At 38.7% G+C, this 24,863-nt stretch overlaps 2 protein-coding genes across 2 annotated transcripts in view; both read left to right on the top strand.

Annotated features, from left to right (window-relative positions):
- LOC143034967 (CGG triplet repeat-binding protein 1-like) overlaps positions 1-1,264 on the top strand; it is a 12,525-nt gene extending 11,261 nt beyond the window's left edge. The window contains exons 2-3 of the mRNA XM_076201312.1: positions 542-1,009; positions 1,203-1,264. Coding sequence (XP_076057427.1) covers positions 766-1,009; positions 1,203-1,243 — 285 coding nt within the window. The 5' untranslated portion in view covers positions 542-765 and the 3' untranslated portion in view covers positions 1,244-1,264. The remainder of the gene's footprint in view (positions 1-541; positions 1,010-1,202) is intronic.
- Positions 1-18,601, top strand: part of LOC143034962 (uncharacterized) — a 123,280-nt gene extending 104,679 nt beyond the window's left edge. The window contains exons 4-9 of the mRNA XM_076201306.1: positions 3,404-3,466; positions 5,784-5,911; positions 9,672-9,799; positions 11,253-11,482; positions 12,240-12,558; positions 17,536-18,601. Coding sequence (XP_076057421.1) covers positions 3,404-3,466; positions 5,784-5,911; positions 9,672-9,799; positions 11,253-11,482; positions 12,240-12,558; positions 17,536-17,719 — 1,052 coding nt within the window. The 3' untranslated portion in view covers positions 17,720-18,601. The remainder of the gene's footprint in view (positions 1-3,403; positions 3,467-5,783; positions 5,912-9,671; positions 9,800-11,252; positions 11,483-12,239; positions 12,559-17,535) is intronic.
- The last annotated feature ends 6,262 nt before the right edge of the window (positions 18,602-24,863 follow it).

Here is a 24,863-nt window from a genome sequence, read left to right as displayed (position 1 = left end):
TGGGTTAACCAATATTTGCCAGCACTCAATGTGCTTAGCTGACAATTGTTTTTCTTTTCTTTTTTTATGGCTGTAAGGCATTCTTAATCGCATAGAACAAGAATTTTTATATTAGTTGCAGTAATTGGACACAGCATTAAAAACTAAAATAGCTCCTGTGAACAAAATGTTCAGGTGAACTGATGTGTGTGACATTCTGTGACAAAGATTATTTGATATATTTTGAATAATGAGGCTGTGATGGAATATTGTTGAAAAAATCAAGTGCCACCAATAAGTGTTAAAATGACAATGTTGTGTGGACCTATTTCTTGATTATCATTAAGGCTCGGGTAATTGAGCACTTGTTATCAAAATTGTGAAAATATGCATTTGCACATATACACATTCTGCATTATTTTGACAATACTGTGAGTGCACAACTGTTGAAGTCCTAATCACTATTGTAACTAGTGAATGTGTTATGAATGCTGTGGGAAAAAATGTATATTAACAAGTGCCTATTGAGTTGTATGAAATAACCAAATTATTTATATTTTAGGCCTCCTTAGTGTTTTGAAAAATGACATTGTTCTCATAATGGAGATTGCAAGATGAGCAATGCTTATTTGGTAGATTAAAGTTATCAGAGCAAATATCACCAATGTTCCTCAGTCAATGACATGAAAAGTAGGCCACAAAAGATCAATTTTATTTCAATAATGAAATTATAAGACAGAACAGAAAATAGCAAGCTAAAATCTTCCAATGTATCTGCATTGAAGGATGCAGATGTGTGAAAACTTTAAAGAAAAAGTTGAGGAACGCAAGAACACCATGTCAACTCGCTCTCCTTCCCATGCAGCTAAGTTCAAAACTCCCACTGATCGAGTGTGGGAGTTTGGTAATGTCTTAGGTGAACGTGATGGGAGGCTTGTTTGTCTAGTTTGTCGCAGCTGTGTCCTTGATCACACTAGGAGATCTACCATCGTTGAGCATCTCAGGTTTGCAACATTTATGAAAATTAAGAGTGGGTGGATTGAATCTTGTTTCAGTTGCTGTTGATTGTACCCCAATCAGTAGATTTTCTTATGAGAATTTTTTGTAATAAATTGGCAATTAAGTATTTCTACATGAATTTTTTTTAAATTATATAGCCCATGATATTTGGCCTAAAAGTGGAACATCTCCAGATCTTTGATGTAGCATATGACTCCCTCCAGGTCACGAAAACACCAGAGGTTCCTGCGTGATGTGGGAGTAGATCCTTGTTCAACTCCCACATCCCTGATGCTCTTTGGTGGGTATTAGGGAGTCTTGTCCCTCATGATGGGATTTGCTAACCAGCTGGAATAGCCTTCTTAAGTTATTGTAGGGAAGAGTTGTCATCACTCATTTCTCTGCACATACACATTAGTAAGCAGCCATGCACTCATTCAGTCATCCCAACACTATTGTGAGGTATGGAAAGGAATACATGTGTGAATGAAAAGTGCTTTGTATCATGTTCACTCACAGTGCTGTGTATTACACAGTCGATGTTCCTGAAATATAATTATTTTAATTTTGTTAAGTTGAGCTTACTTGGTACTGTGTATCGTGGAATGAATGCAATGTAGTTAAAGGATGTGGTGTGAAAATACTTTATTACTTAGTGATGCTTGCCTTGGTACTTTCATCAGTGTATTTTTCTCATTGTCATTAAAAAGCTAGAATTATGATTTCTTTCTGTTTAAGGGTTTAATTATTTAAAATAGTATGATTCTTCACAAAATTTTACATTTTATGCCTTTGTAGCAAGCTTATATTAATGTATATTGCAGGGTTAAAGCTAGTTCATGAATTATATCCAGTATATTAGTATGAGTTTGTTAAGACATTCTTAAAAAGGTATAAGATATATTGGTTTTGCATAGTGTAGCATTTATGAATATACATTTTAGGATTAAATCTTGTTCTTGGTTTGCATTTAAATCATTGAAATATTACTATCATTTAGGGGAGGTGTACATGTTTTTCATAGGTTGAATATGTATTTTGTTTGTTTATACAAACTAAGATGCACAGTTTTAAGTAAAGCACTCTACCCAGTCATTTTAGGATGTCATTGAAACTGCATTAGATGTGGTTTACCATTTTATTTTTCAGTAATGCAAAAAAAAATTTTTTTTGTTAAAGTCATGATAGTGAACACTTTAATTTTTAAATTTAGAGTTATAGATATTTATGATATAAGTAAATTTAAGAATACATAATACATATTACCTTTCTGAAGTCATCAGTGTCCTTCTAAATAAGATTGTCAGAACTTAACCAGAAATGATCCCATGTACATATACACACACACAATACAAGAATTTAAGAACAAACTTGATCTAGCGAGATACAAAAACAGGTCACCATGAGCATAGCTCCCCTTTCTGTATAATACAACTAGGTAAATACATTGTATATATATATATATACACACACATATATACATATATGTATGTATGTATATATATATAGGAACAAATTACTAGTAGGAGTGATGTAATTCAAACAATCAGGCCCAACCATTGTGTAGCTTTGAATGCTCAATGGGACCCATGTTCAAAGCTTTGCGACAGGCCAGGCATGATTGTTTGATGTGTGTGTGTGTGTATATATATATATATATATATATATATATATATATATATATATATATATTTATTTATATATATATTCCTCTAAAGAAGCATGGAGCGAAACCGGTCAGGAATAAACTCGGGAACTAGACCCATGACTTCTTTTTTCACCTTCACATATATATATATATATATATATATGTATATATATATATATATATATATATATATATATATATATGTATATATATATATATATATATATATATGTATATATATATATATATATATGTATATAAATAAATGTATATATATATATATATATATATATATATATATATATATATATATATATATATGTATATGTAGAGAGAGACCAGTGGTGGTTCTACAAGGTGGACTATGGAGCTGCTCATTTTCAAAGCCCATTTTCAAGCCCTTCAACTCCATCAGGAGGTGCTGACACTCTTGTCTCTGGGCTAGGTCCAAGATCTCACTTTATGAACTTTAACTGTTTCTCACACCTTGTCACATAAAAAAAAAAAAACAACAATTAGGGCTACTCACCTACTATTTTCGGTCAGTGACATGGAAAGAGTCCCACACTAATACAACAGTCTAAAGTTTTTTCTCAGGGAGATGTGTGAGAGGGCCCAAGGACTGTTGCCAGCTGCTATGGGGTTGTAGGTTGTTCAGTGAAACTGAGGCATTGGTTATTTCCCCCCCTGCCTTCACGCACACACACACACACACACACTCACATTTTATCATTATTATCATCATCATCATCATTAACATCTTTTTTCTTTTTGCAGATTGTTTGGAGGAAGGCCCAGTGATTCGAGAAACAGAACCTGGTAACATAGGACTTGTTCAAGGTTAGTAGGTGGCTGTGCATTTCTATCAGGTCACTTAGTCACTCCTTCATACAATTTTCTTATTACATTGATCTTCAAATATGTATTTCTAATAACACTTAATTTACCCAGGCATTTATTCCTGAAACCCAGTATTGCTCCTCCCATTCTTTCCGATAAGTTGTATGGGGAGAGATTAAAAGCACTAGACCTGCCATTGTTAAAGGATCAAATAGAAATAGGAGACTTGATTGTAGTGTTCAAATCACAGAATGGGATGGACAAAATTTATGGAGAAAACCTCTTGATTTAGCGTAGGAAAGCATCATGAAGCAGTGTGAACAAAGATGTGAAAAATAGTTACAGAATAAGATGATGAAACCCAAAATGGGACCATACATAATATTGAAACAAAGCGTAATGATTGGAGAATAAAAAATACCCATGATTGTAGTTCACTTCCTGTATACTACAATTAGGTAAATACATTTTACTCCTTCATTCTTTTCTAACAAGAGGTCATGGCAAAAAGTTATGAGACAAATTACTAAAGGTATTAGGAGGCATAGCTTTCCACAGATGCATCAGTTTGTGTAACATATTAGAAGAAGTAATTCAGGCCAATAGCATGAGTTAGCAGTTGTCCACAGGCACGCACAAAGATTTTTCTGGGAAGAAACTTTGGACCAATGTCTGTATTTATAAGTGTGGGAGTCTTTCTCTGTCATCAGTTTATAGGAGTTTGAGGAGGGTAACACTCACCAGTTGTCAGTTCTCCTTTTGTGAAAAGGAGGGAGAACTATAGTCTTAAGTTAATAGAGACCTTGGGCCTGGTCCAGAGGTAGTGTGCACCTCCAGATGAAGGCTAGGGTACTAGGTTTTGAAAACTGGTTGGTGGTAGGAAGATAATCCTCTTTGATGTCTATCTTGCAGGACCATTCAGTTGAGTGGATTCCTAGTAGATACAATGTGCTTCAAGTGCATGTCATTTCAGAGAATGATAATAGTTGCCTCAAGTTTCAATAACTGGAAATCCACAGCCCAGTGGCTAACAACAGTTAATAGACTTTCCCATAAATCTTTCTGGGAAGAAACTTAGGTCTGCTGTCTAAATTATGATGGACTGTTTCCATGTTGCTAGCTGAAAGTAGTAGGAAGAAGTTAGCAATCAGTGGTTGTACCTCTGCCTATGTAAAAATGTGGAAGAAATACAGTTGAAATTGATAGGGTGGTATCCTGGGCCAAGTCTGGAAACTTGTGTTAACCTTCAAATGGATGTGAGGGGGTTGATGGGTTTTGGAAATGGGTAGCAGGGAGATGATTCCCCTTATTGTCCGTCTTCATGACCAACACAGACAGACATTCATATACTTTCAGAATATCATTGATGAAATACGTACATACATATATATATATATATATATATATATATATATATACATACATATATACATACATACATACATACAGTGAGACCTCTCATTAACGGATGTTAATTAGCTGTTTTTGGTGCTGTTGTTTAGTGCATGCAATGACTGTGGCACCCAAAAACCACTCCAAAACATTGAAGGCACAGCAAAAACACCACAAACACAGCTAATTAACGTCCGTTAATGAGAGGTCTCACTGTATATATATACACACATACACCATTGGCTTTTTCTCCCATACAAGGGAGGTAGTCAAAGGCATAAATCCACTCCCACCCATTTCATCCACACATACTCCACTCCCATTCATCCTCCTCCCTCCCTCTTTTCTTGGCTCCTCCTGGATGATGGGTCATCCCTGCACCACATCCACTGCCCTGGGTTAGAAGCAATGTAGCAAGACACAACACATCCACAGCACGGCAGCTTTATTTATACAGCGATCCCCCCCCCCCCCCCGTCACCTCTTGCAGAAAAAGAGAAGACAGGGAGGAATCCCTTCAGCTTGCATCAAAATATCATTCACACATACTCCCCCCAACCCCAATATGTATATATATATATATAATATATAAGTAGAAAAGAGCCTATATGTGTATATGATAAAAATATGTCAAAATGAATATGACATATGTCCCACATGAAACTGTACTCAATGAATATAGTCTTGACATACATTTACAAAGCACAACTTGGCCTGTTTTGTATGAACTGACAGCTATACATGTATGTGCATAAGTATTTATTTGTTTATTATTATTCTATATATATATTTTTTCATATTAATATTGCATGAAATAACCTTGAAAGTACAATTTTATGATTATAACAGGTAATACAAATAACTTTGTATCTGACAATAAATAAGAATTCCTGGTATTTTAATATAATCTTTGTATATTCATCAGGACTAGCTGGGCCATATTTATTAAAGAAAGAGACTCACTGCACTTCCATCTTAGACCAATTGCTTCGTGATGAGACTTATGCAGATGTAACACTGACAGCTGAAGGGCAAAATATTCGTGCTCACAGGGTAAGATTATTCCAAACATTGTTTCTACAGTAGACTAGTAGCTACATTCATCATATGTGCAAATGTTTATTTTCATTCTACTCCCCTCCCCCTTTTTTTATGAACATGATAGGGAAATAGTTGAAAATGCCAGTTTTGGGTAGTATTTTTATGTAATGAGAATGAATGGAACTATGCACTCTAGAAGGATGCATGAATCAATGGTGCCAGGAGAGCACAGTGTTGATGAAGGAAAAGGTGGATGGATGAGGTGAATGAAGTCAGGATGTCAAGCAAAAACAAAATATGCATGAGTGACAGAGAATAGTAGAAATAAATGTTTAGACAAAGGCACCCATTCTACAGGAGGGCTGCACAATATATAAACTGGTAGCAGTGCTAGGAAAGTGCCAAGGTATTATCCTTGGATAGTTTAAGCAGGAAGGAGTGAAAGCCATAAAGGTTTTTAATGTCTATGCCACAGCCACCTCACCTTCCAGATAACAACTGATTGATAGGAGTAGGGGTTAGAATAGTCAGCAAGGTAAAGAGTACTTGTGAAGTTATTCAGAAGGAGCACAACTAAGCAAACCAACTTTAATGTGAAAACAAACCTGATAATAAACATATTCCTAAACTGGGGTGTTGACTGCATGGTAACATGCAACCACAATTTTAGAGACTGCTTTGGGGTGACCTTATGGATAGTTACACATTGTTCTTGTATGTTTGAATTTAAAAATCCCCTCTCAGTCACCTTGTTCAGAAAACAGAGAAGACGGTAAAATCTGGGCTGTGTCAAAATATCATACACACACAAACACTCTCCACTCCCCTCCCCCATCCTCCCAAGAGAAAACAAATTGAATGAGGAGGAAGAGAAAGATTACCATAGGAAGAGCTGAGAGAATTTTGGGAGGTGGTGAGGGATAAAGGGGAAACAGGGTTAGAAGAAGAATGGGAAGAATTGAGTAAGTGCACAAATATAGTACATGTGATGAGAATGAAGAGAGAGAACCCAAGGTGAAGCAAAGAATGGTGGGGTGAAGTTGGTGGAGAGGAAAAAGTGGACAAATGAGGATTGATTGCAAGGCAGAACTAGAGAAGTATATGCGAGATACTAAGAAGAGAGAAACAAAATGTCAGCTGATGGAGGCAAAGAGGAAGACAAATGTAAAGCGTTAGAGTTTGATAGCGAATTTTTGAAAAGCAAAGAAATATATTTTGGAAGAAAATGAAGAGAGTGAGGAGTTAGTCAGGTATAGAGGAAAGGGTAATGGGTGCTGATGTACAGATGTTATGGAAGTAAAGGTGGCAATGGGGATGTGTGGAGGAGGTTAGGGAGGAACTGATTGTGGCAGTGAGAGGAGCTAAGAAAACTACTGTGATTGAAGAAGAAAATGACGGGTATAGGAAAAGATGAAATACAACATTGAAAGTAAGGCACCTGGGTTGGATGTGTGGCATGTGGAGTGCAAAAGGGAGGAACTGATATAGTAGATTGCTAAGAAGGTTTTAAATTAAAACAATTGACCCACACACTGTATTGGAGGGCAGGGTGACCATTCAGCCCCAAAGTGCCCATATATAAGGGGTTATTAGATAATTTTATAATTTGTATCTACTTTGAGTCACCACCTCTTAAAGGGGAAAAACAGAAATATATATTTTGTTAAAGAGATTAATAAATGGCTTTATTTAATGGTAGGTAGAGAATTACAATTTATTAATGAAATAACAATAATCATTGACTGAAAGAATCCCTCGTTACTTTTACGTATGTATGATAAAAGATGAACAACAAATTAGTGTATTCAGTGTAGTCAGTAAGGTGTATAGGAGGGTATTAGGACTATTGGGAGGGAAATTGAGGGAGTGGATGGAGAGCAGTGTGGGTTTAGGGAAGGAAGAGGGTACATAGATTGCAGATGTATGGGATAGGTGGAAGTATGCTGAGGGCAGTCAAAAGGTTTTACATTTGGGAAAGGAAAATGTGAGTGGTTCAAAATGAAAGTGAGACTGCATCTGGATTGTGTCTGGGAAGTGGGAGATGAGGCAGTGTTTTGCAGATGTCTCTGAGCTTGTAGCTGAGTGATAGACTGAAGCAGTTAGTAGTGGAGTCATGAAGGGTGTTTGAGAAGGGAAAGATGAAAGTAAATAGAGAAAAAGTAAGGTGATGAGATGGTAACGGTGGGTTGCAGATGTCTGTAAAGGATGATTGTAAAGACTGGAGGAAGTTAAGAAATGAAAGTATTCAGTGTCAAATGTAGCAAGGAGTGGAGGAATGGGAGTTTTGAATTATGAGAGAAGTGGTACAGATGCAGATGAGGAATGGAAGTGAATGAAAGAGAAGATTGCATGAGGAGTGAAAGAACATTAAGAGAGATTTTGAGTGATGAGATGAAGTTTCAATGTCATGGTGTAGCAGAGATGAAAGAAAGGGTGGGTGAGATGGTGAAAAAATAAGGTAGAGATGAAATGCAGATGTGTGAGGTGGATGATTGGAAAGAAGAAAGAAGAATAGGATGAAAAAGAGTAATGACAGGAAGTGAGTGAACTGATGGGAGAAGAATAGCAAAAAAAAAAATGTTGACTCCAAAAAAAAAAAAAAAAACTAGCAGCAAATATGAAAATATTTAAGAAACACAAAGTAAAGACAAAAAAAAAAGACAAAAAAAACAGAAACAGAGTATCAGCTTCACCTCCTGATGGAAGTAAGTGGTATGATGGGATTTGAAAACAACATTTCCATTGTCCATCTTACCAGATAAACAAGCAGGTGCCTATCATTGGTCCCAGGGGAAGACTTATAAGGTGAATGTAAAAGGAATGTCTGCTGAGCAAGGAAGATTTAGAGTGCAAAAGATAGAAATGAATGGTGATTTTAACCCCTTCCATACGGTGCCGCACACGTAGGCGTCATGGGGAGCGAGTGTATTCGCGAGGCTGCCATATCGGCGTCTTGATTATATTTATTGTAGTCGCCCCTCCATATTGACATTCTTTCTAATTCTTTTGTAATCGCATTTTCTATGGTTATCAAAATTCACGGGTGAAGAGAGAACGATCGATATAAGCGGTGACTATATTTTATGATGCGAGTATTATTACGACACGTCGTACGGCTGGCATTGGCTGCTGCCACTGAGATCTAAGTCCATGACGCCTACGTGTGCGGCACCGTATGGAAGGGGTTAAGTGGATGAGGAAATGATGCAATTTAAAGGGGTGTTCTTGTTTGCTTTATCTAGTTCTTGAGTGAATGAGGAGAAATTGGGGTTGCCATGTAATGAAGCTCGGACAGTTGTGTTTTGCCGTGTAAGTGCTGTATCTTGATGTATTGCCTGGAATCCAAGCATAGTGGAAGGAGACTGGGATGACCTTTTATCCTTGATGTGTCAAGATGTATTTTTGGCTGGGTGAGTTAGTATGCTTTGACGTGGCCATCCCCCCCTTGTAATGGGGAAGAGGCCTTTTGGTATGTGTATGCATGTATGTATATAAATGTTTTTAAGAATTGTCTCTCATTTTTCTTCATCTTAATGTGTATTTTATCAAGAATGACTTCAAAACAGGATCTAAATAGGGTCTCAAAAAATGTAATCAATTTATATATTATTATCATTAGTATTATTATTATTATTATCATCAAAGTGTTACTGCATCATATCTCCTAAAAAGTCCTAATTAAAAATTTTAGGACAAATCATTGTACTTGGCAGGATTATTTGCTTAGTAGGTTTTTAGTGTACTTTGATATTGATTTTTTGTTTCTTTACAGGTGATCCTCAGCCTAGCTAGTAATTATTTCCGACATGTGTTAAGTAGAGATGCAAATGTGCAAAGTGTAGTGGTATTACGAGATGTCAAGTTTGCACAGCTACAGAACATTATCCATTTTATATACACGTGAGTTATGCATGTAATTTGTATAGAATGTTTCAGTAGAACTGGCTTTTTTCATAGTAGCTTCCATATTCTCAGGATTTCAACATTACTGTGCTCCTCAAGGGTAGTTTTTGATTATACATGAGATTTTAGAATTATTGAGTGTGAAAATATGCATGTGCTGAGTATTTTTGCTCTTATTATTTTACCATCTTATAATTATCCTAGTGGCCAAATTAAGCAGTCATGAGTTTGTATTGATCATTCTATTTCAATTGTTTCATGTTATTTATACCAAAAAGGCCTTTTCCTATTAGAAGATGGGTGGTCAAGGCAAAGCGTATACCCACACTACACCCACATCCATGACCCATTCATTGTCCCTTTCATTTGAGCACTGCATGAATGAAGGTCATCCCTGTTTCCTACCACAATGTTCAGGTCAAAGGCAATACAGCAAGACACAGTTGGTTTTACTGAAGATTTTGTTTTGTTAATGTTTATGAAGGGACTGATGATGGATACCTGCAAAGCAGCCTATTTTCAAAATCTGTCAACTTCTTCGCCTACATCAGGAGGTGCGCCCTTAGGAGCTGACACTCAGTCTCTGAACTGGGCTGGAGATCTTTCTCTTTCAACTTCAACCATATTTCTTACACTTTTTCACACAGAGAGTTGACCACCTACAACTGCTCCCATCTTCCTACCTCTTTCAGCTGATGACAGAAATAATCCGATACTGATACAACTGTCCAGAAAGCCTGAAGACCATTGCCAGCCACTCTGAGTCCGCGAGTTTTTCCACAAAGTGTAACTCAAGGCAACAATTAATTAATGTTTCTGTTAGTCCATTATATAACCATTCCAATGGAAGGGACCAGTATTGGGTCCCATTTCAAGGATATCAGAGGTTCTATGTCATCAAGACAGACCAGCAAACTTCCTACTCCATCAGACACCCCAGACATTAACCCCACAAGAGAAGCAAGAAGCATATTTGCATACTTGTGTTCAGGTCACCCATTGAATGCTAAAAGAGTACCAACACAGATTAGGTCTGGTCATTGAAACAATTTGACGCAGATGCAACTGTCACACAGAGGACACTGAACACCTATTTTACAGTCCCCTTCCTAGCTTTCTTTGAGTGACTCATGGGCCAGTCTGGTAGCTGTTACTGGCTACATAGGGCTGTGGGTCTCTTGCAAGGGAGACCTAGGGCAACAAGTTGATTAATTGAGTGAGTTTAGTTGTTGGCCACAGGTTGATACTTGGAGGCCACATATTTTCTGCTAGGGAAAACCAAGGCAAAAGAAGGGATTATTAGTTGATTTATTTATTTTATTTTTTGATTTATTTATTTATATATATATATATATATATATATATATATATATATATATATTTTTTTTTTTTTTTTTTTTTTTTTCCCTAAACCAAATATTTATTAATGGATTGATTCCTTGTATTATAGGGGTGAAACAACAGTAGATGCATCTCAGCTAGATGGCTTCATGAAAACCGCAGAACTATTGGAAATCACTTCTCTCTCTGATGGCCACAAAGCCTTGGGAAGCAGAGGCCTTCTCAACACAACTCACACCTCAGACACATTGGCATCTCAGCTAGACCAGCGAACACCAGCACACAAAAGAACACGACCAGGAGGCTCTGAAAGTTCAGCAAAGACCCGTAGAATATCAGGTAAGGCTATTCGGAATTGGTGGGCTTGGGCTTTGGATTGTTAGAATTGGATTCCTACATTTATTTTGAGCAGATGAGGCCTGGCTGGATGCCATACACTGAAGCAGTAGGGGGTAAACTTGATTTGACCCTTGGAAGGTCCCACTTTGGAAGAGCTGTGTCATGATGCATCAAGCAGTGGACAGGGTAACCCTTCATCCAAGTTTACTTATTTTTTCTCTCCTTTCCCATCAGTCATTCCCTAGCTTCTCACATTGCCATAATCAATCCTCAATCAAAGGGATTTCTTCTTTTCTGATCTTTATTTTCTTGTGACTGAGAAATTGGGCAGTTGTCATGTATTGAAACAATGGGGGATCCAGCTTTATCTGTCAGGTTCTACTATGGAGAGGCTTTATTTTGCTGCATTGCATCTAAACTGGCTGCTGGGTTGGGGGACACAGATAACCCTTTATTGTTATTATTATTGTTGTTATCATTATTATTATTAATTTATTTATGTATTTATATATATATATATATATATATATATATACAAATATATATATATATATATATATATATATATATTTTTTTTTTTTTTTTTTTTTTTTTAAGGTGGTGTGTATTCTTTATCTTTCCCTTATAGAGGTTAAAGTATTATCCCATCAATGAGGTTGTCAAATGAAACTGATTTGAACATAGACAAAATCTTCAGATATTTGAGTTTATGGGGTAAAAATGTGTGTTAATGTTGGCACCTGTTTTGATTACACAGGACTAGCATCAGCCTCATCATCTGACTCTAAAGAAGAAAATGTTTTGGATCCTATGTCAAATGTAAAAGTGGAACCCACAGATGAAATTTGCAAAAGAGCCACAGGGAGCAAAAGGAGGCTAGAAAGTATTGATGATGAAACGGGTACAAATGGAGAACCATCAGAAGTTGAAGTTGAAGAAGTTAGCCAGAATGAAAGTTTAGGAACAGATAAAGAAGGTGGCAATCCATGCAACTCTACCAATAATGCCTTTTCTTATGATGACTCGTCAAGTTCTTCACCCAGTGTCAACACAGATGTCATCGCTACTCCAGGAAGGTTAGTTTTGTCTTGTCGTGCTAGATAAAATTGTCTGGCAATAGCCAGAATAAAGTTGCAGCCATAGTCAACATGAATATGAAAAATTATTTTTGTACAGAAAGGAATAAATAGGGATTTGTACCTGGCAAGTAATGGCTCTTTGAAATGGATGTTGGAGAACATCTGCTTGATGCCAACTTCAAAATGTGTGAAGACCCTCACACTCAGGTTTCAGGTCTGGGTCCAAGATATCCTTCATCAGCTTTGTATTTCATCCAGTTTTTCTCATAAATCTGCCCGAAATACTGGGTGACCTCCTCTAGAGCTAGAGTGATTAGCAAGAAGGCCTAGTATAAAACTTAGAACTTTCATAAGACTCATCGGATTAATTCTTATCCTATAAGATAGTACATCCCTATAGCTACTGAAGAAGGGTCTAGAACCTGAAATCGCGATCTAGCTAATATGACTACATACAGCCAAGTCATATATTTCCTTTCTAAGGAACATAAATCTATAATAAGGTAAATGGAAAATACATACATACATATACATATACCAAGGCTTTTTCCCCCTTACAAGGGGGGTAGCCAAAAAGAAAAAGGCATAAAATCATTCTCACCCATTCCATCCCTGAATACACTCCACACCCCTCCACCCTCCCTCTTATCTTAGCACCTCCTGAATGACGGGTCATCCCTGCACCTTGTCCACTGCCCTGGGTCAGAAGCAGTGTCGCAAGACACAGCACATCCACAGCAAGGCCGCTTCATTAAATCGGCAACCCCCCCTCTCCGTCCCCCCATTGCATAAAATGAGAGGACGGGGAGAAATCCCTTTGGGCTGCGTCAAATTTTGCTCACACATACTACCTCACCCCCCATCCACCTGCCCATTCCACCTCATGCTATCACAACATCATCCATATACAACCATTCTCCATTCACCCCTATCTTCTGTCCTCACCCGTCCTTCCTCAACAGACATTTCCCTCTTCCCCAAAGCCCCCTTCACCCCATCCATCCACCTCATCCTAGGACGTCCCCTCATTTTCACTCCCTCCACATCTGCCTTCCACACCTCTTTTACTAGTCTTTCTTCACTCATTCTTTCCATGTGTCCAAACCATCCTAATACTCTTTCATCAACCCTATCTCCCAGCTCCCTTTCCACCCCCGTTCTCCTCCTCACCTCCTCATTTCTCACTCTATCTAGCCTAGTAACCCCCATCATACTTCTCAGACACCTCATTTCAAACACATTCAAACTCCTTCTCTCTTCTTCTCTTATGTTCCATGTTTCTGCCCCATACAGTGCTGTTGGCACAATCACTCCTTCATACAGTCTCCTCTTAGCATCCATTCCCAAATATGGAAAATACCTATAAGAAAATAATTAATGCAAAACTAGCCATCACTTTTAATGATATATGCATTAGAGAAAACCTCCTGCCCAAATACACTCATAATATACATACATACATATACCAAGGCTTTTTCCCCCTTATAAGGGAGGTAGCCAAAAAGAAAAAGGCATAAAATCATTCCCACCCATTCCATCCCTGAATACACTCCACACCCCTCCACCCTCCCTCTTATCTTAGCACCTACCGGATGACGGGTCATCCCTGCACCTTGTCCACTGCCCTGGGTCAGAAGCAGTGTCGCAAGACACAGCACATCCACAGCAAGGCCGCTTCATTAAATCGGCAACTCCCCCTCTCTGTCCTCCCATGCATAAAAGGAGAAGACAGGGAGAAATCCCTTTGGGCTGCGTCAAATTTTGCTCACACATACTACCTCACCCCCCATCCCCCCGCCCATTCCACCTCATGCATCACAACATCATCCATATACAACCATTCTCCATTCACCCCTATCTTCTGTCCTCTCCCGTCCTTCCTCAACAGACATTCCCCTCTTCCCCAAAGCCCCCTTCACCCCATCCATCCATCTCATCCTAGGACGTCCCCTCATTTTCACTCCCTCCACATCTGCCTTCCACACCTCTTTTACTAGTCTCTCTTCACTCATTCTTTCCATGTGTCCAAACCATCCTAATACTCTTTCATCAACCCTATCTCCCAACTCCCTTTCCACCCCTGTTCTCCTCCTCACCTCCTCATTTCTCACTCTATCTAGCCTAGTAACCCCCATCATACTTCTCAGACACCTCATCTCAAACACATTCAAACTCCTTCTCTCTTCCTCTCTTTATGTTCCATGTTTCTGCCCCATACAGTGCTGTTGGCACAATCACTCCTTCATACAGTCTCCTCTTAGCATCCATTCCCAAATGTCTATTCCTCATTACACTCTTCAATCAACCAAGGCATTTACTCACTTCTCTCAATCTACATTTACCTCCACCTTCACTCCACCTTTTCCTGCCACATTTGCACCCAAGTATCTAAAACTATCCACTTCCTCCAGTCACTCTTCCTTAATGCTCACTTCCAGCCTACTGCCACTTTCACCCCTTGTACATCTCATCACCTTACTTTTACCCACATTTATCTTTAGCTTTCTTCTATCACATACTCTCCCAAACTCTGTCGCCAACTTCCTCAATCCCTCCTCTGATCCTGCCACAAGCGCAATGTCGTCCGCAAACAACAGCTGGCTCACTTCCTACTTTTCTCCATTTTCTTTAACCATCTCCAATCCCTTACCCACTACCCTTGCATTTACCTCTCGCACTACCCCATCCATGTATAAGTTGAACAGCCAGGGTGACATAACCCATCCTTGACGAAGTCCCACCTTTACCATGAACCACTCACTCTCTCCATTTATCCTTACACAAGCTCTGCTACTCTCATAAAAACTGTTGACAGCTCCTAGAAGCTTTCCTCCTATCCCATATATCTGCATAACCTCCCACAGTGCCTTTCTGTCTACCCTATCGTAAGCCTTTTCCAGATCCATAAAAGCCCAAAAAAACATCCTTCCCCTTTCCTATAGCTTTCTCACATATTTGTCTTACCACAAAGATATGATCTACACAACCTCTACCCGTCCTAAAACCACACTGTTCCTCTCCTAATCCTCTCCAATCAAGCTCCTCCCATAAGCCTTCCCAACTACACTTAACAAGCTAATCTCTCTGAAACTACTACATTCACACTTGTCCCCTTTTCCCTTGTAAAGTGGAACTATACAGGCACTCCTCCAGTCCTCCGTCACTCTACCCTCTCTCCAGCAAACATTAAATAACCTCACCATCCAGTCCACCATCACTGTACCTCCTTGTTTTAAACATTCTGCATGGCATCCATCCAGCCCAGGTGCCTTACCTGCTTTCATCATCTTAACAACTCTGCCTTCACATCATCCTTCTTTATTTCTCCTCCATTTTCCTCACTCATCACGGTCATTTTCTTAGCATTTCCCACTGCAACTATCTTTCCCTCCCTATCCTCCACATTTAGCAACTCCCTAAAATATTCTGCCCATCTTCCCCTTACTGCCTTCTCTTCCATTATCATCTCTCCATATATATATATTACACATATATACATACATACATACACACACACAAGCAAAAAGAACCCATGGAGAAAATTAAACAGATGTTAAGATCTTTTGTGTATTACAATTTCAGACAAAGTACACAAAATAGAGATTACAAGAGCTTTTTATACAAACATCAACACCAAAACAAGGGATGTGGAAAGCTGTAACCAAGAAAGTCGATGGCCTCCACCTCTCCTGGTGCCTCGTTTCCTTGGATGATCAATCTGGGGGGAATTGTCTCATGACTAATTCTGTGATCAGTTTTATCATGTTTAAGATAACCATAACTTATGTTCTTATTTTTGTCATAATGAACCAGAAATAAGGCACAATTATATTATTTGATGTTGTTCAGTTCTTTCTCCAAAAATTAAGAATCTGAAATCCTATAATCTCTAAGGTACATAGAAGTGAAGACTGATTTTAGAATGTTAATATGATGATTGGATTAGTAATGAACATATGACTGAATGTTGGTAGGATTTCTATATACCTTAGTTTTAATGGTTTTAATGCTGTTATTATCTCTAATGAACCAAGATGACAGGGAGGGAGGGAGGGTAGCAGAGTACAGTATATGGGGATGGAATGGGTGGGAGTGGATTTTATGCCTTTGTTTTTGGCTACTTCACTTGTAAGGGGGGGGAAAAAGGCTGTTGGTATATGTATGTATATATTATCCCTAATAATTTCTACATCCAAGAAAGGGAGTCTATTATTTATTTCATCTTCATGAGTGGATCTATCAAGATGGTGCTAATGAATTTAGTTTAAGAAGAAATTCTGCTATAGAATGAGATTTTTGCCAAAAACATAAAATATCATCAACATACTGAAACCGAATTACATGACCATTTAATTATGACGTAAGAAGGTGAGTTTAAAAAAAATCCATACAAATATTGGCCAATAAGGCGACAGCAGATTCCCCATAACTAAACTAAATTTTTGTGAATAATGTTTCCCTTCAAACATGAAAGAGGAGTTTTCTACACACAACCTAATGAGTTTGATATTTTCTTTAGGGCCTTCAAGGATGTCACTTAGGATGCTGAGTGAAAATATCAACACATCATCAATGGGATTGAAGTAAATTAGGATTTTATATCAAAACTGACAAGATGATGATATTTAAAATGAAAGGATTTAATTTTTTTTACTAAGTCAACACTATTCTGAATGAAAGATTGAGTTAGCTAAGAAGGAGTTTTTCAGTGGACCTTGCCCCAGTGCTTTGACTCCAGCAGTGTGGCAAGGGATGATGGGATGACCTTTCATCCTTGAGGTGCTGAGATGGGAGGGGTGGATAAATAGGTTTTATTTACATGGCCTCCCTATGTTAGGGGGAAAGGGCCTTTTGTATATACCCACCATGTACTGTGGGTTATGATGTACAAATTGGAAGTGTGAAATTGTCTATATATAAGCAATGCCATTGGAGTTGATATTATTTTATTTATAAGTTTCCTCTTTTCCCCAGATGTCCTTACTGCCCGCATCTGAGCCAACAGTTCATGGATGTGGCCATGATGAGACATTTACTGGTTATGCACCCCTGTAAACCTGCCTTCCCATGTGATGTTTGTTGGCGGGTATATGTCAGGCGAAATCATTTCAAGGCCCATCAACGAGTGTGCAGCAGTGGAGAAAAGCGTGTTGAGTGAAATTGTTGAGCCATAGTCTGTTATGTGAGCTTTGAACAAAATTCTTCTGGCAGAAACCATAGCAGTGGCTACTAACAAAACACAAATATCGCTATGAGCACTAAAATGTACAACATTTTCCCACCAGTTAACATGTAGGTGCCAACACAAGGTGATAGCAGAAAGATTTATGTTTGAATGGAGTGAAGATAATGTCTAAGCATCAGAAGATTGTACAGTAAGTCAAAACAAAATGTTTTGACACAAGAGTCAGATAGTCACAATATTCTTACCCAGAATGAGGATAATCAGATTTCACTCTGAGATGTGATGCAATGAAAAAATTGTGGAATAGTTTTATCCTCTTCTCCTCTCCCAGCAAGGTTGCAAAATGATTGTGTACAAGTTTTGCTGTTGAAAAAAATATACTTTCTAAATATACTGACCTCAAGGATTTTTTGTTAAGTTACATAAAAAAGCCCATTATAGTACTTCATTTAAGGTTTCACTGTACTGCTTTACTTGGTAATGTACACACAGCATTAAAAGATAATGAAATGTACCTATACAAGTAAGGTAGTGAATAACACATTAAAAATGGCTAGTATTTACTACACAGCTTTGCATCAAATGTAGGAGGAACTTAATTATGCAGGGTCAAAATGGAAGCTGCCATTTATGATTCCAGATGTTTTGATACTCATTATTTTGTATAATGTAGTGTTTCACTTCAGGATTTGGACTGCAGGAAGGAAAGTTGCAAGAAGCACAGTTCTACAGCAGCTGAAACTTTCATGAATCCAAGCTTTCCCTGGAGTAGTAGGATATTAATTCTGCGATAAAATTTTTGTTCCTTATTGCAAAAATATATATATAAATATATATATATATAAATATATATATATGTATATATATATATATACATATATATATATATATATATATATATATATATAATTGTGCATTCTTGTTCTTCCCATGAATGAGGCTAGAATAAAGGAAAGTGAAATGCAATTGTTTATTTGTATTTTTCACCAAAACTTGTGATACAGTTGGAAAATATTTTCAAGATCAGTGCATAAGATATGTGGATGACTTTTTTCTGTGAACAGAGAGGGCTTGAAGAGGTTGGAAAGTGAACTTGGAAACATTTGTTGAAGGAAAAAATGGCAAATTAATGTTATCAATCTGTTGCCCCACATCTTACTTGCAAGAGACCCACAACTCACTGGTAACTGGCAACAGCCACCAGATTGGACTATAGGTTATCCAGAGTTAAAATATTGTGTGGTATGGGTATGATCATGGCAGTGGACAGGATGCAGGGATGACCCGTCATCCAGGAGGTGCCAAGATGGGAGGGGGAAGGGGAGTGGCGTGTATGGGAGGTGAAATGGGTAGGAGTGATTTCTGTGGCTTTTTCTTTTTGGCTACCCCCCATGTAAGGGGGAAAAAGCCTTTGGTATATGTATGTATGGGTATGATTAAAGAAAAGAAGGGAGGGGTAGTGAATGGGATTGGTATATGTGGGGATGAAATAGGTGGGAGTGGATTTATGCCTTTGACTTTGGCTACCTCCCTTGTAAGGGGGAAAAAGCTGTTGGAATATGTATGTATGGGTATGATTAAGGTGGGGCAGTGTAAGATGTGTATGGTGTCTTCTGTGTCATGATTACATCTGAGGCAGTTTCTTTGGTCGGGTTTATTGTGTAGTACAGTATATGGTGATGTGAACCTAGTCATTCAAGTATGGAGGGGTTTGATGGAATATGGAGTTTTGTGATCTTTCTTAAAAATGCTTATTTTGTGATATAAATGTATTTACCTTATTATAGTATACTGTACAGGAAAAGAGCAACAATTGTGGGGTCCTGTGTCTTACTTGCCAATTTATCATACCTAGGTTCAAATTCATGTATAGTTCTAACTTTGGTTAGACCCTAATTTTCCTGTTATTTACCCCTTTATAAGGGGAAAAAGCCCTTGGTATATACTTAGATTTGAATTCATGTATTTTTCCAGCTTGGGCTATGTCACCATCTTAGCTATTACAAGTATTTATGCATCTGTATGAAAAAGTGTGCACACCACCCAAACTGGCTTGTCACACAAACAGCAGACCAAAGAGGACACAAAATTCTTTAACAACTCCCCAACCTAAACATAATCAACTCCAGCAACAACCCTACCAGGCACACAAACACTTGCTGCAGCCACCACAAACACATCACACCCGCTACACTACATAGCAGAACACCCACACACACCAAGAAACATTAAAACTACACCCAAAGACCTTTATTACGCACAGATACTCTCTTCTCTTCCTCCACAACCACCAAATACCAGCCTCCGGAAACATATTCATAATCATATCACTCACCGCTCCATTAACACACTGAAAGACAACACACTGCTGCATGCCAGACCCCCTGATATCCACCCTTCTGAATCCTCTCTCCCACGAAAGGACAGAGTCCACTTGGCCAGACTGCGATGCGGTCACCACCCAGCACTTCTAAGCTACCAGAAGAGGCTGGACGACCGTGTTGTGAACAGCTGCCCAGGATGTAACACTTCACCCCATACCATACAACACATAATGGAAGACTGCATTATACACAATCATGCACGCAAACAACACAACATACACTCTATAAAGGATTTGTGGGAAAACCCAGTTTCGGCTGTGGCCTTCCTTGGGGAGACGGGACTGCTCGGACAGACAGTCTAGGGAACGACAACAACAACAACAACAACCCTACCAGACACAGTCACCAACCATCACCTGACATAACAAACCCAAACCACATAGGAAACCATACAAAACCTATCATCCAATCGTCTCCCAGTTAAGATCATCACAGAACATTCATGAACTACCAAACATACATGCATACATATACCAAAGGCTTTTTCCCCCTACACTGGGGGTAGTCAAAAAGAAAAAGGCATAGAAACCACTCCCACCCATTCCATTTCCTATATATTCCACTCCCCTCTACCTTCCTCCCTCCCTCTTATCTTGGCACCTCCTGGCAGAAATACCCAGAAGACATTATGAAAGAACTTGAACACTTTGAAGTAGAATAATTCCAAACCCAGGATAAAGCTGTAAATGAAATAGTAATTACAACCACTTCCCGTTAATGACGACAATTGGGACCAGCGTCGCTGTCGTTAACCAAATTGGTCGTTAAGCAAAAGTGTTTACATATACATACATGTACTGTATGTACAATGTCCAGCAACACATGTATCTTTATTTTCGTGTATTTTCCCTCTTTTATACAGTACATTAAAGCTTTAGTTACTGTTTTGATAGTACAGACGCTCCTCTACTTACGTTCATTCGTTTTACGTTTTTTCGAATTTACGTTTGAACTGATTGTAAAAAAAAAAAAAAAATTTGAGTGAATTTTTTAGTTTAGCGCGCTCTCCGTAGTTCAAACAATACTTACTCATGACGCTCCGTCCATTGTTTACATTGCACAAACGACAGACTGAAAGTGCCTTGCCTTATCCTCCTCCTCCTCCACCATCTCAATTCGTGTTGCTCGAATTTAATTTATTTGAAATTAATGTTATTATTTTACAATGTTATGTGTATAATTAATTATTTAGGGGTGTTTTGTAAGATACGGTAATAGAATTTACGGATGTATAGTACAGTAACAACTTACATTCAGCCATTCACGTAACTAAAACATAAGTTGAGGAGCATCTGTACAGAAAGCCCTCAAATAACGTGGTGGTTAGGTTCCTGAAATTACCGTGTATGACCAAATCCTCGTATGCTGACTTTCCATATTAGATACCGGGTATTTTTTTAGTTTCGACCATGGGCACAATATAGCAATAGAAAATTATTTATTAATTTTGTAAATTAAAATGTATCAACGTAATATGCAATTTTGTGGGCAGAAATGAAAATAGAAAATACCTTGCTACAAGCAAATATGCTAATGAACTAAGTCGGTAGCATAGGATTGGGACGCCATCTTGTCTGTCAGTTGACGGCCACGGTACTTCCGACAGTTCCTCGCCAGATATATTTTCTTGAAGGAATGTTATGGAGCGGAGATACATGCATTCCTTCAAGCTGCAAAAACTTTGTATACCCCGCAAGCTGAGAGAGTGGTTGTTGTTGTTGTTGTTGTTGTTCCCTAGACTGTCTGTCCCGTCTCCCCAAGGAATGCCACAGCCGAAACTGGGTTTTCCCACAAATCCTTTATAGAGTGTAAGTTGTGTTGTTTGCAAGCATGATTATGTATAATGCAGTCTTCCATTATGTGTTGTATGGTATGGGGTGAAGTGTTACATCCTGGGCAGCTGTTCACAAGGCAGTCATCCAGCCTCTTCTGGTAGCTTAGAAGTGCTGGGTGGTGGCCACACCGCAGTCTGGCCAGGTGGACTCTGTCCTTTCGTCGGAGAGAGGATTCAGAAGGGTGGATATCAGGGGGTCTGGTATGCAGCAGTGTGTTAATGGAGCGGTGAGTGATATGATTATGAATATGTTTCCGGAGGCTGGTATTTGGTGGTTGTGGAGGAAGAGAAGAGAGTATCTGTGTGTGATACAGGTCTTTGGGTGTTGTTTTAATGTTTCTTGGTGTGTGTGGGTGCTCTGATATGTAGTGTAGCGGGTGTGATGTGTTTGTGGTGGTTGCGGCAAGTGTTTGTGTGCCTCTCATGTCAAGGTGGTCCTTGACTTTGAGGACTTTTGTTTCATGGTGTAAATGGTCTGTAGGTGTTGTATTTGTGCAGCCTGTAAGTGTTTTTAGGGCTTTGTTTTGTATGATTTGAAGGGTGTTGTGATGTATCTCACTGAGATTAGGAGCCCATGCAGGACTCGCATAATTCATCACTGAGCATATACATTGTTTGTAAATTATTGTATTAGTTTCTTTGTTTTGTCCAAATGTTGTTCCAGCGATTGACTTAAGTGCGTTAAGTCTAGGTGTGCATTTGTTTTTTATGTTTGTGATGTGTTGTTTGAAAGACATGGATGTATCGTATGTTACACCAAGAATTTTCGGTGTGTTTGTGTGTGGTATTAGAGTGTTGTTGACCATATGTTGAGTGTATCAAGGTATGGCTGGATTATTTCTGCAGCTTTGTCTGTGTTACGATGTGTGCATGTGATTGTTATGTCGTCTGCGTAGGAAGAGATTTGTATTTCTGATGTGTTTTGTGTGGGTAAGTCATGCATTAAAGAGCGTGGGGGATAGAACAGACCCCTGTGGTACTCCCATTCTTAATGTTTCTGATGTGCGATGCTTGGCCATTATATGACACATAAGCATTCCTACCTGCCATATAATTGGCCAGCCATCTTTTGGTGTTATTGTGCTTGTCTGTGTTATATATTTTATTTGTTAGGTTGTGGCAGGGGATAGCATCAAAAGCTTTACTAATGTCTAATGTTATAAGAAGTGTTCTGTGGTGGGGCCTATCTGAATTGATGCCATCTAAAATTCTTTGTGTAAGGTTTATCAGAAGAGTGTTTGTGGAGTGTAGTGGCCTAAAACCGTGTTGTGAGTCAGCAAGGGGAATATGTTGTGTGACAAGTTTAAGTATTAGGCGTTCAGTGACTTTAGAGGGGGTGCAGAGAAGTGTGATTGGGCGGTGCGATGTTGGGATTGTTGGGTCTTTGTTCGGTTTTGGAATGGTGATTATTTTACCATACTTCCAGATGTCGGGTATAGTGTTGTGTGAATAGCTGTAGTTTGCAATGTTTGTGAGTGCGTATATACCTTGTGGTTCAATGTGTTTTAGGTGGATGTTATTTATGTTATCAGGGCCACAGGCAGATGAGTGCTTCAGATTATGTATTATGTGTTTTCTCTGTCTATGAAGGGTGTATAGTCTGAGTCTGTGGGAAAGTCTTTCTTATGTCGAATAGTGTGTCGGTCTTCAGGGTGAGAAGTGAGATGGCTTGTCTGTGCAAAATGATTTATGAGTGTTTGCTTGTTGTCTGTTTGAGGGTAGATTGTCTGTTGTTGTGATTATCGCTGCGTGAGAGCGTGTTGTATTACTGTTGGATAGTGTAATGCTGTTGAGTGTTTTGTACAATTTGCTGGTGTTTGTTTTGTGGTCAAGTGTATTGATAAAGTTTTGCCAATTTTTGTTTGTTTGTGTATTTTATTGGCAATCACAGTGTTTAGTGTTTGTATTTGGTCTCCTAAGTTTTGAGGGATAGGTGTGGGGGTATTGTGTTTAAGTGTGTCTCGTTGTCTGATGGGGCCTTGGATTTCTGGTTTGAAGTTGGGGTTGTGTGATTTCCTGTTGCCTCTAGGGATGTATCTCTAGTCTGCATTTTGTATGATTGTATTAAAAGTGTGCACAGCATTGTTTATGTTTGTGATTGGTGTACTGTTAAGTGTTTCAAAATGTTATTCTGTCTCTTCAGTAAAAGCTTCCCAGTTAGCTCTCTTGTAATTGGTGTATGTGTGTCTGTGGCCAACTGGGGTGCATCTTGTTTTGGTGGTGGTGATGATTGGAAGGTGGTCAGAACCAAGGGTTCCGACCACTCTCCATGATGTTGTTGGGGTTAGGCAGGGGGAGCAGAAGGTGATATCAGGAGAGGAGGGAGTGTATAGGGCTTGGTGTGGGATATGTGTATGGTTTTGTGTGTTGTTCATGATAGTCAATGAGTCAAACTGAGTCTGTATATCAAGCCCTCTGTCTGTGTCAGGGTTGTCGACTTGGCGTTGAAGTCACCACCCATGATCAGATTGGGGATTGAGGCTAGTTGGCTAAATTGAGGCCTGAAGGTGTTTGGAACTGTGGGGGATGATTGGGGGGGAATGTACATGTTAACTATTGTCAGTGTTGATTTGTTGCCTGTGCGGATTTGAATGGATTGGATTTCTGTTGTGTTATCTGTAGTAGGGAGGAGAATTTTGGTTGTGGCACTTGTGTCCACAAAACAGATGAAGTGGTGGATCAGGGTGATGAGCCCACCGCCATTGCCGTCGGTCCAGTCTTGTCTGATGGTGGTGTAATTATGAAATGATGGTGTTTTGTGTGAGTGTCTTAGTTTTGTTTCTTATATAATTGCAATGTGTATGTTGTGTTGTTTAAGACAGTGTTCGAGTTCATGTTTTTTCGTGTTAATACCATCAATGTTGTGTTGTAATATGTTGATGTTGTGTGTTCTGTATGT

Source organism: Oratosquilla oratoria, chromosome 18 (assembly GCF_046742065.1).
Source record: "Oratosquilla oratoria isolate Oo_2021 chromosome 18, ASM4674206v1, whole genome shotgun sequence".
Classification (NCBI taxonomy): domain Eukaryota; kingdom Metazoa; phylum Arthropoda; class Malacostraca; order Stomatopoda; family Squillidae; genus Oratosquilla; species Oratosquilla oratoria.
This window is presented reverse-complemented; position numbering and strand designations above follow the sequence as displayed.